Source organism: Perca fluviatilis, chromosome 6 (assembly GCF_010015445.1).
Source record: "Perca fluviatilis chromosome 6, GENO_Pfluv_1.0, whole genome shotgun sequence".
In the NCBI taxonomy this organism is placed as follows: domain Eukaryota; kingdom Metazoa; phylum Chordata; class Actinopteri; order Perciformes; family Percidae; genus Perca; species Perca fluviatilis.
The window spans coordinates 43,104,778-43,119,880 of record NC_053117.1 but is presented as its reverse complement, the minus strand read 5'-3'; the positions used below and the strand labels follow the sequence as shown (position 1 = coordinate 43,119,880).

The 15,103-nt window shown below is 46.1% G+C and overlaps 1 protein-coding gene across 1 annotated transcript in view; it reads left to right on the top strand.

The window, feature by feature from the left end:
* Positions 1–14,539, top strand: part of snapc4 (small nuclear RNA activating complex, polypeptide 4) — a 36,212-nt gene extending 21,673 nt beyond the window's left edge. Inside the window, 7 exon segments of the mRNA XM_039802523.1 lie at positions 318–1,283; positions 1,576–2,316; positions 2,789–3,531; positions 3,533–4,199; positions 7,871–8,723; positions 12,858–13,171; positions 14,221–14,539. Of these exon segments, the coding sequence (XP_039658457.1) occupies positions 318–1,283; positions 1,576–2,316; positions 2,789–3,531; positions 3,533–4,199; positions 7,871–8,723; positions 12,858–13,171; positions 14,221–14,316 (4,380 nt within the window). The 3' untranslated portion in view covers positions 14,317–14,539.
* Positions 14,540–15,103: the final 564 nt, after the last annotated feature.

Below are 15,103 nucleotides of genomic sequence, written 5' to 3'. Positions count from 1 at the left end.
TGTTTCTCCCTCTCATTCCCCCTGCTCTGGTGTTTCCCCCTCTCATTCCCCCTGCTCTGGTGTTTCTCCCTCTCATTCCCCCTGCTCTGGTGTGTCCCCCTCTCATTCCCCCTGCTCTGGTGTGTCCCCCTCTCATTCCCCCTGCTCCTAACGTTAACATGGTAACTACCAGCAGTGGGCGGAGAGATTAGTTATTCTACTGGAGATAAAAACACTTGGTGCACTCTCTCTCTCTGTCTGTCTTTCTCTGTATCTCTCTCCCTCTCTCCGTCTCTCTCTCTATCTCTCTCTCTCTCTCTCTCTCTACGTCTCAACAGAAAGATAAAAGAGCTCCAAAGAGCCGCAGAGTGAAGAGGAGGAGGAAGGCTGGGCCGGCCAGGAGGAGAATCCGGAGACGCCTGATGAAACTGAAGGTGGAGGAGCTCAGCGTGGAGGAGAGCAGCGAGGACGAGACCTTGGTGATCGAGTACATGGACAGTGATGAAGAGGAGAAGAAGAAGAAGCAAAAGAAGGAGGAGGAGGAGGTTCAGATCAGTGAGGAGGAAGAGGAGGAGGAAGAAGAGTACATCTTACCGCCCATGCAGGAGTGGATCCCAGTGGAAGAAGCTCAAACTAACAGCTCCCTGAGCTTTCGACCGGCCGAGTTACCTTCCTCCGCCGTCGCTGACAACCCCGTACGTGTGCGCTCGACCATCGTGGGCCAATACGGTCGCTCGGTAATCATCGGGCCGCGTCCCAGACAGCTGCAGTGGGAGGGTCACCACGGCAACAACGCCACGACGATGATGATGGTGACTCGGAGCCAGCTCCAAACGCACCTGCAGCGCCAGGCGCAAACCTCCTCCGACAGCAGCCAGCACCCCGGCCCCCGAGGGAAGGTCCAGATCGACAAAAACAACCCGCTGGGTCGAGTGATGGACAGACGTCTGGGATGCAGGCTGCAGGCTGCCGTCACACCGTGGATCGGTTACCTGCTGATCCACGCCGAGGGCGAGAAGAAGAAGAAGAGACGCAAAGCGACGGCGGCAGACGTCCTGAGGCAGCGAGCGGAGAAGAGGGAGGAGCGTCTCTCCACTCCGTTCTTCCTGCTCCTTCTGCAGAGCCAGAACGTGGACGCCTTGGGCTGCAAGGAGATGATCGAGCAGCGCAGGAAGAAGGTGGCGTCCACAGTGGCGAGGCCACGCCCGCGGCCACCGGTGGCGTCCACCGGCGGGACGAAGAGTGTTGCAGAAATACTGTATCAGAAAACCATGAAGGAGGAGCAGCAGGATCTGGACCTGCAGGTTAGGGGTTCTGCTTGTTTTATGCTGGTTCATGTTTCCTCACCACATGCTTGGGGAGTGTGTGTGTGTGGAGGGGTGTGTGTGTGTGTGTGGAGGGTATGTGTGTGTGTGTGTGTGTGTGTGTGTGTGTGTGTGTGTAGGGTGTGTGTGTGTGGAGGGTATGTGTGTGTGTGTGTGGAGGGCGTGTGTTTGAGACATTGTCTCTGTTCTTATAACGTGAAGCACTTTGTGTTCCATGACTATTGTTTGATTAAATTGCTCTACAAATAAAGTTCTATTTGATTGATTGCAGCACCAGCTGATCCTGAGTCAGCTGCAGACCCTGCAGCAGCAGCAGCAGCAGCAGAGAGCCAAACAGAACCATCTGCTGCTCCAACAGCGTGCACGACAGCAGCGACCTGCGCTCCCCTCTCAGAATCAGCCCGGCTTTCTTCTTCAGATGCCTCCTCAGATGAATCCTAGGATGTTGTTTCGTCAACCTGTCTTCATTCCTGTCACGCGACCTTGCGCTCCCCCCATCCAGTTCATGTCTCCCTCTGCCCTGAACAGACCTTCACCTGTGACGGTCGTCACATCTCCGTATCCTGCCCGTCCTGCGTCTCACCCACTGGGTGTCCCTTCTTCTGTCACTGTGGTCCCAATGCGCCTGAATGCCACATCCACTTCCCCTGTCTCTTTTCGCCAACAAGCTGTACCTTTGACTCAAAACCCTGTCCCTGCTTCGGCCCCTTACCTTGCTCAGCAGCATGTTTCTGTTGCTTCTACGCTGCCCGGTCAGCACGTTGCTCCCTCCGAATCCACTGCCTCCGTCGCCTGCCCCAGTCCGTCTAGCTCCATCTCTAGTTCATCCAAACGGGGGAGGAAAAAGGTGGCAGAGGATCAAGTGGCTGGTAGCAGCAGTCAGAGTGGGGAGGATATGAGCGGGGCAAGCGATTGTGTGGACGGGGCAAAGGACAGTGCGATTAAAGATGGAAGGAGGATTCGGAAGCCGAGCCAGAAGGCCAAAGCTCTGCAAGAAGCCATCGTAGCCAGGGTAACTGCCTTTGTTTTTTTTTAATTCTTGTCATGAGATGATTCAATAGTATGTAGTCCAAAAGTTTAATCTCATTAAATCTCATAAAGCCCAGTCTAGATCAAAGATTCAGGACGAGAGGAGTGTAAACTTTAGTCGAGACAAGACGGTATATTATCTGCATAGAAAACACTCTCTGCACTTCAGTTCTAACGTCAGGCTTTTTTGTAGCTGGATATCATTTTTAGCATCTTAAAATATGAATTAGGATAGTGATAGGGTTTTTTATTAGTGATGAAAGTTGGTATTGTAATATCCCTAATTAAATAAGAATCAAATCCATTCGGGAAATCAGTGGCGATACCCAGCCCTATTAAATTGTGCACATTTGTAATGAATCAAATAATTTCAATGTATATTCTTAATATGATGTAATCGGTCTGACTTGACTGTCTGTCTGTCTGTCTGTCTGTCTGTCTTTGGTTCCTTTCAGGCTGAAGCCATCAAGAAAGCTGCTTCATCTCCGCGAAAGAAAGCTCAGCTCCAGAACACAAACTCTCCTCCGACAGACATTCCTGTTCCCTCCCAAACAGTCCTTCCTGTTCCCTCCCAAACAGTCATCCCTGTTCCCTCCCAAACAGTCCTTCCTGTTCCCTCCCAAACAGTCCTTCCTGTTCCCTCCCAAACAGTCCTTCCTGTTCCCTCCCAAACAGTCATCCCTGTTCCCTCCCAAACAGTCCTCCCTGTTCCCTCCCAAACAGTCCTTCCTGTTCCCTCCCAAACAGTCCTCCCTGTTCCCTCCCAAACAGTCCTCCCTGTTCCCTCCCAAACAGTCCTCCCTGTTCCCTCCCAAACAGTCCTCCCTGTTCCCTCCCAAACAGTCCTTCCTGTTCCCTCCCAAACAGTCCTTCCTGTTCCCTCCCAAACAGTCCTCCCTGTTCCCTCCCAAACAGTCCTCCCTGTTCCCTCCCAAACAGTCCTTCCTGTTCCCTCCCAAACAGTCCTTCCTGTTCCCTCCCAAACAGTCCTCCCTGTTCCCTCCCAAACAGTCCTCCCTGTTCCCTCCCCAACAGTCCTCCCTGTTCCCTCCCAAACAGTCCAAACTGTTCCCTCCCAAACAGTCCAAACTGTCCTTCCTGTTCCCTCCCAAACAGTCCTCCCTGTTCCCTCCCAAACAGTCCTCCCTGTTCCCTCCCAAACAGTCCTCCCTGTTCCCTCCCAAACAGTCCCCCCAAACTGTCCTTCCTGTTCCCTCCCAAACAGTCCTCCCTGTTCCCTCCCAAACAGTCCTCCCTGTTCCCTCCCAAACAGTCCAAACAGTCCTCCCTGTTCCCTCCCAAACAGTCCAAACAGTCCTCCCTGTTCCCTCCCAAACAGTCCTCCCTGTTCCCTCCCAAACAGTCCTCCCTGTTCCCTCCCAAACAGTCCTCCCTGTTCCCTCCCAAACAGTCCTCCCTGTTCCCTCCCAAACAGTCCTTCCTGTTCCCTCCCAAACAGCCCTCCCTGTTCCTTCAAAAACAGTAGTCCCTGTGAACTTGTCCCGGTTGCCCCTGAATGCCACAGCAGCCTGCTCTGATAGGAGTGTGTCCTCAACTCATAACCTCAGTTTAGCACCGCCTGCTTCCTCCACAATAAGCCTACTTCCTTCTTTCCCTAAAGAGCATGACTACACCTTTATAAATCCTGGCCCTACCCCGAGTCAACGTAGCTCAAAGTCCATTCAACCGAGCCCTGACTCCGGCTCCAACGAGCCTCCCCAGAGGGTGGAGGAGCAGCCGTGCGTTTCAAGCAGTCAAGACGACCAATGTGAGAGCGAGACAGGTGCAGGTGGGAGCCAGAAAGGAAAGAGAACCCGGAAACCGACTCAGAGGGTCAAAGATCTTCAGGAAGCCACTCAGGCGAAGGTAAGAAGGGTGTTTCTGTCCCAGCCAGGTGTTTTTAACACGTGAACGGTCAACCCGGTCTCCCGGCAGTTCGTGAAATGGTCACGTTATTTTTAATCTATTGATACGTGTTCACACTACAGGTGTTGAAATGAATCAAATAATGGATGCATGGAATCGTGGACATGGACGATGCTGCATCGATAATCAGCCGGCTCATAATCGATTATTTCTGTTTATAATGTAATGTAGGCCTAACAACACATCTGTTTACATATTCTGGTATGTTTTGCCATGTGCTCAGTGCTTTATAGTTTTATGTATCCAAGTTATTTAGTATTAGAGCACTGCAGAATGTTTGGTTTTTGAAGCTTGAAAAGCTATGAATTAAATATCCTACATGGCTTTAATAGAAACATGGATTAAATATCCTACATGGCTTTAATAGAAACATGGATTATATATCCTGCATGGCTTTAATAGAAACATGGATTAAATATCCTACATGGCTTTAATAGAAACATGGATTATATATCCTACATGGCTTTAATAGAAACATGGATTAAATATCCTACATGGCTTTAATAGAAACATGGATTAAATATCCTACATGGCTTTAATAGAAACATGGATTAAATATCCTACATGGCTTTAATAGAAACATGGATTAAATATCCTACATGGCTTTAATAGAAACATGGATTAAATATCCTACATGGCTTTAATAGAAACATGGATTAAATATCCTACATGGCTTTAATAGAAACATGGATTAAATATCCTACATGGCTTTAATAGAAACATGGATTAAATATCCTACATGACTTTAATAGAAACATGGATTAAATATCCTACATGGCTTTAATAGAAACATTTATGTAATGCATCGAGATATCGGATCTAATTGAATCGCTGACATGATAATCGTATTCGAATTGGAAGATGAGTGAAGATTCACACCTCTAGTTCACAGGGACGTTTTTGTAGTTTTTTTCGTGGTGGCCAGCACGAAAATGGTCTATAGGGAGATTAACGGGGAAACAAAACGCCACACGCGGGACACGATTCCCGCCCTCCGGCGTAAAAGTCCTGAATTGTTTGACTCACCCCACCCCCCCCCCCCAAACAACCTCTTTACGCAGATTTTCGGCACTTCATACTGCTTGCTACCGTAGACGTGCTGTGACCACGACATATGCTTCTCATTTAAATACATTAGTTTACTTTTTTTTATGCTTGCCACCACGGAAAAAACCCGACAAAAACGTATCAATAGATTCAAAATAACGTGACCGTTTCACGAACTGCCCTGAGACCGGGCTGGAACAGTAGGGTTGGGTAACGAAACCCTGTGTCACTGTGTGTCTAAACGGTAGCTACCGAACGACAAGACATGTTTTCTTACCTGGTTATTATGATGTAAAAGAGACGCTGGCAGCTAACTGTCTGACTGTAGTGGAAGTTTCATTTGCAGCAGGGGGGAAGTTTCCAAAGTTTAGTAAATTGAAACAAATAAGACAGACTAAAACCAAGTTGGGTTTTTGTATTTTATTAAAAATATATATTTGCAAATATAGAAGCAACATGATTTCACAAAAGGCCGCAGCCCAGTGTGGAGTCAGTTTCTCAAATGAGTGAACAGAACACCAGGCTTATATGCATCTTCAGAGTTACAGCACACACACACTTGGCTTAGTATGACGCTACAATTTTTACATGCAATCTGATACACATGAAGACAATCAGAGAAATACAAGAGACATCTTGAAGTCATCTCACCTCCTCCTCCCTGTACGACTTTCACCCCCCAGTTACATCTTAACTGGCATGGGAACACTAGAGATAGTTTTAGGGTGACCTTGTACAGTGCCTTGCGAAAGTATTCGGCCCCCTTGTACTTTTCGACCTTTTGCCACATTTCAGGCCTCAAACATAAAGATATAAAACTGTAATTTTTTGTGAAGAATCAACAACAAGTGGGACACAATCATGAAGTGGAATGAAATTTATTGGATATTTCAAACCTTTTAAACATATAAAAAACTGAAATATTGGGCGTGCAAAATTATTCAGCCCCCTTAAGTTAATACTTTGTAGCGCCACCTTCTGCTGCGATTACAGCTGTAAGTCGCTTGGGGTATGTCTCTATCAGTTTTGCACATCGAGAGACTGACATTTTTGCCCATTCCTCCTTGCAAAACAGCTCGAGCTCAGTGAGGTTGGATGGAGAGCGTTTGTGAACAGCAGTTTTCAGTTCTTTCCACAGATTCTCGATTGGATTCAGGTCTGGACTTTGACTTGGCCATTCTAACACCTGGATATGTTTATTTGTGAACCATTCCATTGTAGATTTTGCTTTATGTTTTGGATCATTGTCTTGTTGGCAATCTCCGTCCCAGTCTCAGGTCTTTTGCAGACTCCATCAGGTTTTCTTCCAGAATGGTCCTGTATTTGGCTCCATCCATCTTCCCATCAATTTTAACCATCTTCCCTGTCCCTGCTGAAGAAAAGCAGGCCCAAACCGTGATGCTGCCACCACCATGTTTGACAGGCGATGGGGGTGTTGTATTGAGGGTTGAGCTGTGTTGCTTTTACGCCAAACATAACGTTTTGCATTGTTGCCAAAAAGTTTGATTTTGGTTTCATCTGACCACAGCACCTTCTTCCACATGTTTGGTCTCCCAGGTGGCTTTTGGCAAACTTTAAACGACACTTTTATGGGATATCTTTAAGAAATGGCTTTCTTCTTGCCACTCTTCCATAAAGGCCAGATTTGTGCAGTAACGACTGATTGTTGTCCTATGGACAGAGTCTCCCACCTCAGCTGTAGATCTCTGCAGTTCATCCAGAGTGATCGTGGGCCTCTTGGCTGCATCTCTGATCAGTCTTCTTATTGTATGAGCTGAAAGTTTAGAGGGACGGCTGGGTCTCGTAGATTTGTAGTGGTCTGATACTCCTTCCATTTCAATATTATCGCTTGCACAGTGCTCCTTGGGATGTTTAAAGCTTGGGAAATCTTTTTGTATCCAAACGGCTTTAAACTTCTCCACAACAGTATCTCGGACCTGCCTGGTGTGTTCCTTGTTCTTCATGATGCTCTCTGCGCTTTACACGGACCTCTGAGACTATCACAGAGCAGGTGCATTTATACCGGAGACTTGATTACACACAGCTGGATTCTATTTATCATCATTAGTCATTTAGGTCAACATTGGATCATTCAGAGATCCTCACTGAACTTCTGGAGAGAGTTTGCTGCACTGAAAGTAAAGGGGCTGAATAATTTTGCACGCCCACTTTTTCAGTTTTTTATTTGTTAAAAAAGTTTGAAATAGCCAATGAATTTCGTTCCACTTCATAATTGGGACCCACTTGTTGTTGATTCTTCACAAAAAATTACAGTTTTATATCTTTATGTTTGAGGCCCAAAATGTGGCAAAAGGTCGAAACGTTCAAGGGGGCCGAATACTTTCGCAAGGCACTGTACCTTTATCGGTTCAGGCTAACAGTGCTCACATTATGTTCCAGACTGCACGTCTCACAAAGTTAGAATCTGCATGTGGGAAATGAGATAGACTCTTTCAGCATTTGTGTATGAATTAAAGTAGAAATAAAACATAAAAATATAAGGAATTATGCTTGAATGCAATTTCGCCATTACATGACTCCACCCATTTTATTTTTGTTTCCAGGTTGAAGCCAAGAAGAAGAAAGCTTTGAAGCCTCCTCGGGAGAAGCGCCCTCCTAAGTCTCGCGCTAAAAAGAAAGTTATGGTGAAGAACGAGCCGGCGATTCAACCCCGCGGCTTCCATTTACTTCCCAATCAGTCGATGTGGGTCATGACTCCCGGGGGTCTGGTCCAGCTGACAGAAGGCCCTCAGCCAGGCCTGCAGCTGGCGTTGCTACCAAACGCTCGCCTCCAAGCTCCACACGGGAATGTTTTGAACCATCCGGTCACGCCCGCTCTGCGATTCACCGCCGGCAGCCCGCAGTTTACCGCACCCCAACCCACCACTGCTGTATCTGTCCCCTTAAACCGCCCCTTTATGAATCAGCCACACCTTCCTGCTGGGCCCACCTCTGCATTCAGGCCCAACCCACCAGCCTTCATCCTGCAACCAGTCTCAAACCCCCGTCTCCCCCTGCCTCCCCCTAAACTCTTCCTGCCGTATAAAGGCGCAGTTACAGCGGACCCGAGAGCGCCCCCTCCCCTCAGGCGGGAGGCGCTGCAGTTCGACCCCTCCCTGATGTTCCTTGAGCCCAAGGACGCGGTGCAGGATTGGCTGAGCGGTCAGGGAGGCGTGGTGGTACCTGGATTGAGCGTGGCTCTTCCCTACCTGCCGCCCTTCGTCAGCAGTCTGAGCACGCTCAGTGCGCTGCTTCGGGCCAAGAAGTCTCTGACCAAATCATTCCTGAAGCTGCTGAGTCAGCGCTCCCAACCCCGACGCCCCAACAGACCCGGCAGCTGCACCCAGAGGACATCCAGACCGTCTCCAGACCTGCCGGACTCCACCTCTGACCTCCAACCAGCCGAGGACTCTCCAGGTAACACACCCCACAGACTGTAATTAACGAATATTTTCACAGTGGATTAATGTGTTGATCTCTTCTTTTTCATATCAAAAGTATGTAAAACAGGGGTCTTCAATGTTTTTTAAGCCAAGGACCCCTTAAAGGTCCCATGACATGGTGCTCTTTGGATGCTTTTATATAGACCTTAGTGGTCCCCTAATACTGTATCTGAAGTCTCTTTTATATAGACCTTAGTGGTCCCCTAATACTGTATCTGAAGTCTCTTTTATATAGGCCTTAGTGGTCCCCTAATACTGTATCTGAAGTCTCTTTTATATAGACCTTAGTGGTCCCCTAATACTGTATCTGAAGTCTCTTTATATAGGCCTTAGTGGTCCCCTAATACTGTATCTGAATTCTCTTTATATAGACCTTAGTGGTCCCCTAATACTGTATCTGAAGTCTCCTTTATATAGACCTTAGTGGTCCCCTAATACTGTATTGAAGTCTCTTTTATATAGACCTTAGTGGTCCCCTAATACTGTATCTGAAGTCTCTTTTATATAGGCCTTAGTGGTCCCCTAATACTGTATCTGAAGTCTCTTTTATATAGACCTTAGTGGTCCCCTAATACTGTATCTGAAGTCTCTTTTATATAGGCCTTAGTGGTCCCCTAATACTGTATCTGAATTCTCTTTTATATAGACCTTAGTGGTCCCCTAATACTGTATCTGAAGTCTCTTTTATATAGACCTTAGTGGTCCCCTAATACTGTATCTGAAGTCTCTCTTTTATATAGCCTTAGTGGTCCCCTAATACTGTATCTGAAGTCTCTTTTATATAGGCCTTAGTGGTCCCCTAATACTGTATCTGAAGTCTCTTTATATAGACCTTAGTGGTCCCCTAATACTGTATCTGAAGTCTCTTTTATATAGACCTTAGTGGTCCCCTAATACTGTATCTGAAGTCTCTTTTATATAGACCTTAGTGGTCCCCTAATACTGTATCTGAAGTCTCTTTTATATAGACCTTAGTGGTCCCCTAATACTGTATCTGAAGTCTCTTTCCCGTAATTCAGCCTTGGTGCAGAACTACAGCCACTAGAGCCAGTCCCACAATGAGCTTTCCTTAGGATGTGCCATTTCTGTGTCTGTAGCTATTGAGGAGGAGAGAGGGGGGGGGCAAGGTGTAGGGTGGTGGTGTGGCCTTGACCAACTGCCACTTTTCTCGTTTGAAAGCCATGATGTCTCTCTCTCTCTCTCATGGGGGGGGGCAAATTCTCTGGGAGGGCAAAGCAGAGAAAGGGGAGGTAACCTTGCTCCTTATGACCTCATAAGGAGAAGATTCCTGATTGGTCCATCTGAGCTTTCATTTTCTCAAAGGCAGAGCAGGATACCCAGGGCTCTGTTTACACCTATCACCATTTCTAGCCACTGGGGGACCATAGGCAGGCTGGGGGAACGCATATTAATGTTAAAAAACCTCATAAAGTGACATTTTCATGCCATGGGACCTTTAACTGAGAGAGAGACGGAGCAGGGGTCCCCTACTACATATATTGTATACAATGAAGTTGCATATTAATCTGGGTCTACAATAACTTGTAGGGCGGCCTAAAGCTGTTATATACCTTTTGGCTATCTTAGTGACTACCTATAGGACAGTTAGCCTATCATCAGTGCATTTGTTTCACAAATAGGCTCATTTATATTTGCTAATAATATTTATGATTCATGTTAAGACATTTTAATTATTTAAAGTAAAGTAACTCTGAGGACCACCTGTTGAAGATCTCTATTGTGAAAGAAAATAAAGAAAAGAAAACCACAAACGGACAAATCAATCAGCTTTTACCAAAGAACCAAAAAAACTGAGATCGAGAAGGAGCAGGTGGACTCAATATATTATTATAGGAAAAAATCAAATATATATACAGCATACAATATAGTAGAAAATACAACAATTACACTTAAAACAATACAACAACATACAACTATACACTTGCATTTCATTTCCAATATTGAGGTCACCTCTCTGTATTATAGAGGTATTATATACAGTATGGCTCTGTCTGATTTCAATGTTCAGTCCACAAAAGTATCCTTTTTAAAGCACAGGTGTCAAACTCAAGGCCCGCGGGCCAAATCCGGCCCCATATTAATGTAGGTTCACAATAAGTTTTGGCCCACCCAGTTTTTGTAGCTTTTTCCGACGTTTGTCACTTTGTTTTTGTCACTTTTCCCGAAGTTCTGTGGCTTTCACCGTCGTGTTTGTTGCCATTTTAAATTTTTGTCACTTCTTCGACTTCTCTTTTTTTTTCGATGGTGGATAAGGAACTTTTCTCCTGACTTTTTTTAGGGCTTTGTGTTGACCAAACCCTAAGACAGTATATGAGACACATATGAGTCTCAGTCAAAGATATTTGACTTTTGCGATTAAATCAAATAAACTAAACATGTCTTTCTCTGGATGTGATTCTCATTTTCCGCTGCGGCCCTAAAGACGAGACACATCCGGTGGTGATGGCCCAGTGGATATGACCCATGCCTTTGGTGTGGGAGACCTGGGTTCAATTCCCACTGCGATACATCAACCAATGTGTCCCTGAGCAAGGCACTTACCCCCTAGTTGCTCCAGAGGTGTGTGGGCTCTGACATATGTAGTAATTGTAAGTTGCTGTGGATAAAAGCGCCAGCTAAATGTCATGTAATGTAATGTAACACACGAGCTGATAATCAGCCGTCTGACAGTCTGGCGAGGTCGGTGACTCGAGTCTGTTCGGTGTGTTCTGTGCCGTCGTCAGTCTGAGGGGCCGTCGGCCTTCATTTGGGCCGATTTGACTTGTATAATCGGGGGGGGGGGCGGGCACTGCCGGCAGTCAGACTCAATGACCAATCTGATTGGTGGAGAGCTAACCAGGAAACGAGGAGCAGGATGAGGTGACTAGAGTCTCTCAAAATCTGATGAAAATCTTCTAAACTGATCTTTGTTGATCTGAAATGAAGACAGATTCAGCAACTACACAGACAGACAGACAGACAGACAGACAGACAGACAGACAGACAGACAGACAGACAGACAGTCTATTTCTCTCTTCAAATGTTTTCAGAAACACGTGTCAGTGAACTATTTTAGTCCAATATGAGATCGGATTCTGAACGAGACACCATGACAGTCTGGCTTTGAATTTCCGGAGCAGCCAGACCCATGTGATGCGTTCGTCCAATCGGCTGCCAGTTTGCCTTTTTTTGGGCGACAATCCAGATTAGCGCCGCCTGCCGCTATGGAGACGTATTAGGTCTCGTCTCTTCGGTGTTCTGAGGAACTTTCTGGACCGACTCGGGGAGACTGATCAGTCCCACTGGCTCTACTGCAGCTTTAGATGTTAAGTAGTTATAACTAAGTTGTTAATTTGTTATAACTAAGTTGTTAATTTGTTATAACTAAGTTGTTAATTTGTTATAACAAAGATGTTAATTTGTTATAACAAAGATGTTAATTTGTTATAACAAAGATGTTAAGTTGTTATAACAAAGATGTTAAGTTGTTATAACTAAGTTGTTATAACTAAAATGTGGTCTGGGCCTTTAGACGTTGAGTTTGACCCTTCTGTCTAATAACATTGCTTTAATTCATTTAGTAATGAATTAAAGCAATGTCCAAATTTAAAAAGATGTTCAAAGAAACTATATTCCAGAGGTACAGATAAATACAGTGCAATTAATTAATAATTTGGACTTACATTGAACAATGTGTAGTATGTGTATAATTATTGTTTATAGGTAAATGAATTTCAATTAATTACAATTTTCTTATCTCTGACTTATTATTATCAAATTATTATTATATAAGTATAACACATTTAATAGGAAAGAGGGTATAAAGGGGTAGGAGTACATAAGTTTTACTTCTTCCTACTCCTTTTTGAATGTGTAAATAGAGGTCTTTAGGTACAAGAAATTATGGAGTTTTATTTTTTTAACTGTTCTTTTTTTACATTACTATTTTCTTTGGATGTTGTATTGTATTTACTTGTTCAAAATAAAAAAAAAAGAACCGATAAAAATCGTGATTACATATTTTAATCCATTCTCAATTATGACATTGGTTTTAAATGACAACAGTTACAATGTTGTGTGTAAAGGCTTTTTTATTTCTCACCTGCAGCGACAGCGTCCATTAGCTCCGCCCCCCCGCAGGAAGGGGAGGAGGCAGCGGCGTCCGTTAGCTCCGCCCCCCCGCAGGAGGACATGGACCCGGCGGAGGTCGTGGCGGTGGCGCGGCTGCTGGTGGCGGAGCGGTTCTCCAGTAACCCCGCCTACCAGCTGCTGAAGGCCCGCTTCCTGTCCTGCTTCACCGTCCCCGCCCTCCTGGCCGCCATGCAGCCAATCGGAGAGAAGACTGCCGGCGAGGACGAGGAAGAGGAGGACGAGGTGGACGTGAAGACGCTCAAAGAGAGAGGAAGACGCCGGAGAGCAGAGGCGAGTCCAGCAGTTTAACATCAACCCTAAATTACTCTTTATTTATTTTACCTGCAGATCTAGCAGAAGGTTTTAGTTTGTATTTAGTTTCAGTTTACTCTAAATATTTGTCACTGCTTATTTCCTTTATAGTTTATTACACTGAACAACAGTAGAAAGGCAACACTTTTGTTTTCGCCCCCATTTCTCATGAGCTGAAAAGATCTAAGACTTTTTCTATGTACACAAAAGGTCTATTTCTCTCAAATATTGTTCACAAATGTGTCTAAATCTGTTAGTGAGCACTTCTCCTTTGCTGAGATAATCCATCCACCTCACGTAGAATATGTAAATACCCTATAAAGGTACATTTTAGAAGCTATGGGAAAGTGCCCTGAGACCTCAGAAGGTTAACCCTCCTGGTGTAGAGGGATGGGTACCGAGGTAATAACACGGGGGGACGGCAGACAGAGACCAGGAAGTAAACACACCTGAGACGAGAAGGTGAGTATCAAAATAAAAAAGGAAACTAGATCTAACAACAGGAGCAAGTCCTGATCTACTGGACCAAATGATCTGGGTTCCTCTTAACTTCCTGCGTCTGAAACAGACGTTCCAAGCAGCAGAAGCCTCGCTGCACAGGACGCTAGCTAACGCTAACGTTACAGCTGGCAGCAGCTAACGTTAGCCTAGCGCCGGTAGTCCAAACACAGCTAAATGCTGATAGCTTAATGCTCTGACGTGTGTCCAACAGTCTGCAGCTAAAGACACAGAGGAGACCGTACATTACATTTGAAATAAGTCATTTTAATTTGACCATATGGCCGTAGCAATAAGCAAGCTGTTAATGTCAGACGGTTTTGAAAGTATGGCTTTAGTACTGCTATCGAGATCCAACCCTCAAGATATTAACACACTGTCAACAGTATCATGAAATAAAAAAGGGAAATTTGAGATAAGAATGTCTTTAAGAACATGAATAACTTCCTAAGTTAGAATCATTTCTGCAGTAGTTTCAGTCTTTGTTGGTTCATGCATGTATTTGACTCTGTTTGTTATCTAATCTGCAGAGATCTTTGCTGCTGTGTGACGGGTCCGGAGCCTCAGCCAATCACTTCTCAGGAATCAACAACCGCACACCGGACCAGACGGTCTCCGTCCAATGAGAGCGCAGATCTCATCCTCGTTAAACCTGTTGGAGGAGTTCAAACAAGACTGTTGGTCTTAAAGAAATGGTTCACTTCTGTTTTGGTCTCAGAGCTCAAATCTGAGAGTAAGGCTGCATCTCCACTGCTCCGTTCCCCCCTCTCATTCCCCCTGCTCTGGTGTTTCCCCCTCTCATTCCCCCTGCTCTGGTGTTTCCCCCTCTCATTCCCCCTGCTCTGGTGTGTCCCCTCTCATTCCCCCTGCTCTGGTGTTTCCCCCCCTCATTTCCCTGCTCTGGTGTTTCTCCCTCTCATTCCCCCTGCTCTGGTGTTTCCCCCCCATCTCCCCTGCTCTGGTGCGCCCTCTCATTCCCCTGCTCTGGTGTTCTCCTCTCCATTCCCCCTGCTCTGGCGTTTCCTCCTCTCATTCCCCCTGCTCTGGTGTTTCCCCCTCTCATTCCCCCTGCTTCTGCTTCCTCCTCTCATTTCCCTGCTCTGGTGTTTCTCCCCCCTCATTCCCCCTGCTCTGGTGTTTCCCTCCCATTCCCCTGCTCTGGTGTTTCTCCCTCTCATTCCCCCTGCTCTGGTGTTTCCCCCTCCTCATTCCCCCTGCTCTTGTGTTTCCCTCTCATTCCCCTGCTCCTGGTGTTTCCCCTCTCATTCCCCCTGCTCTGGTGTTTCCCCTCTCATTCCCCCCTGCTTCTGTTCCCTCTCATTCCCCCTGCTCTGGTGTTTCCCCCTCTCATTCCCCCTGCTCTCCCTGCTCCTCCTCCCCCCTGCTCTGGTGTTTCCCCTCTCATTTCCCCTG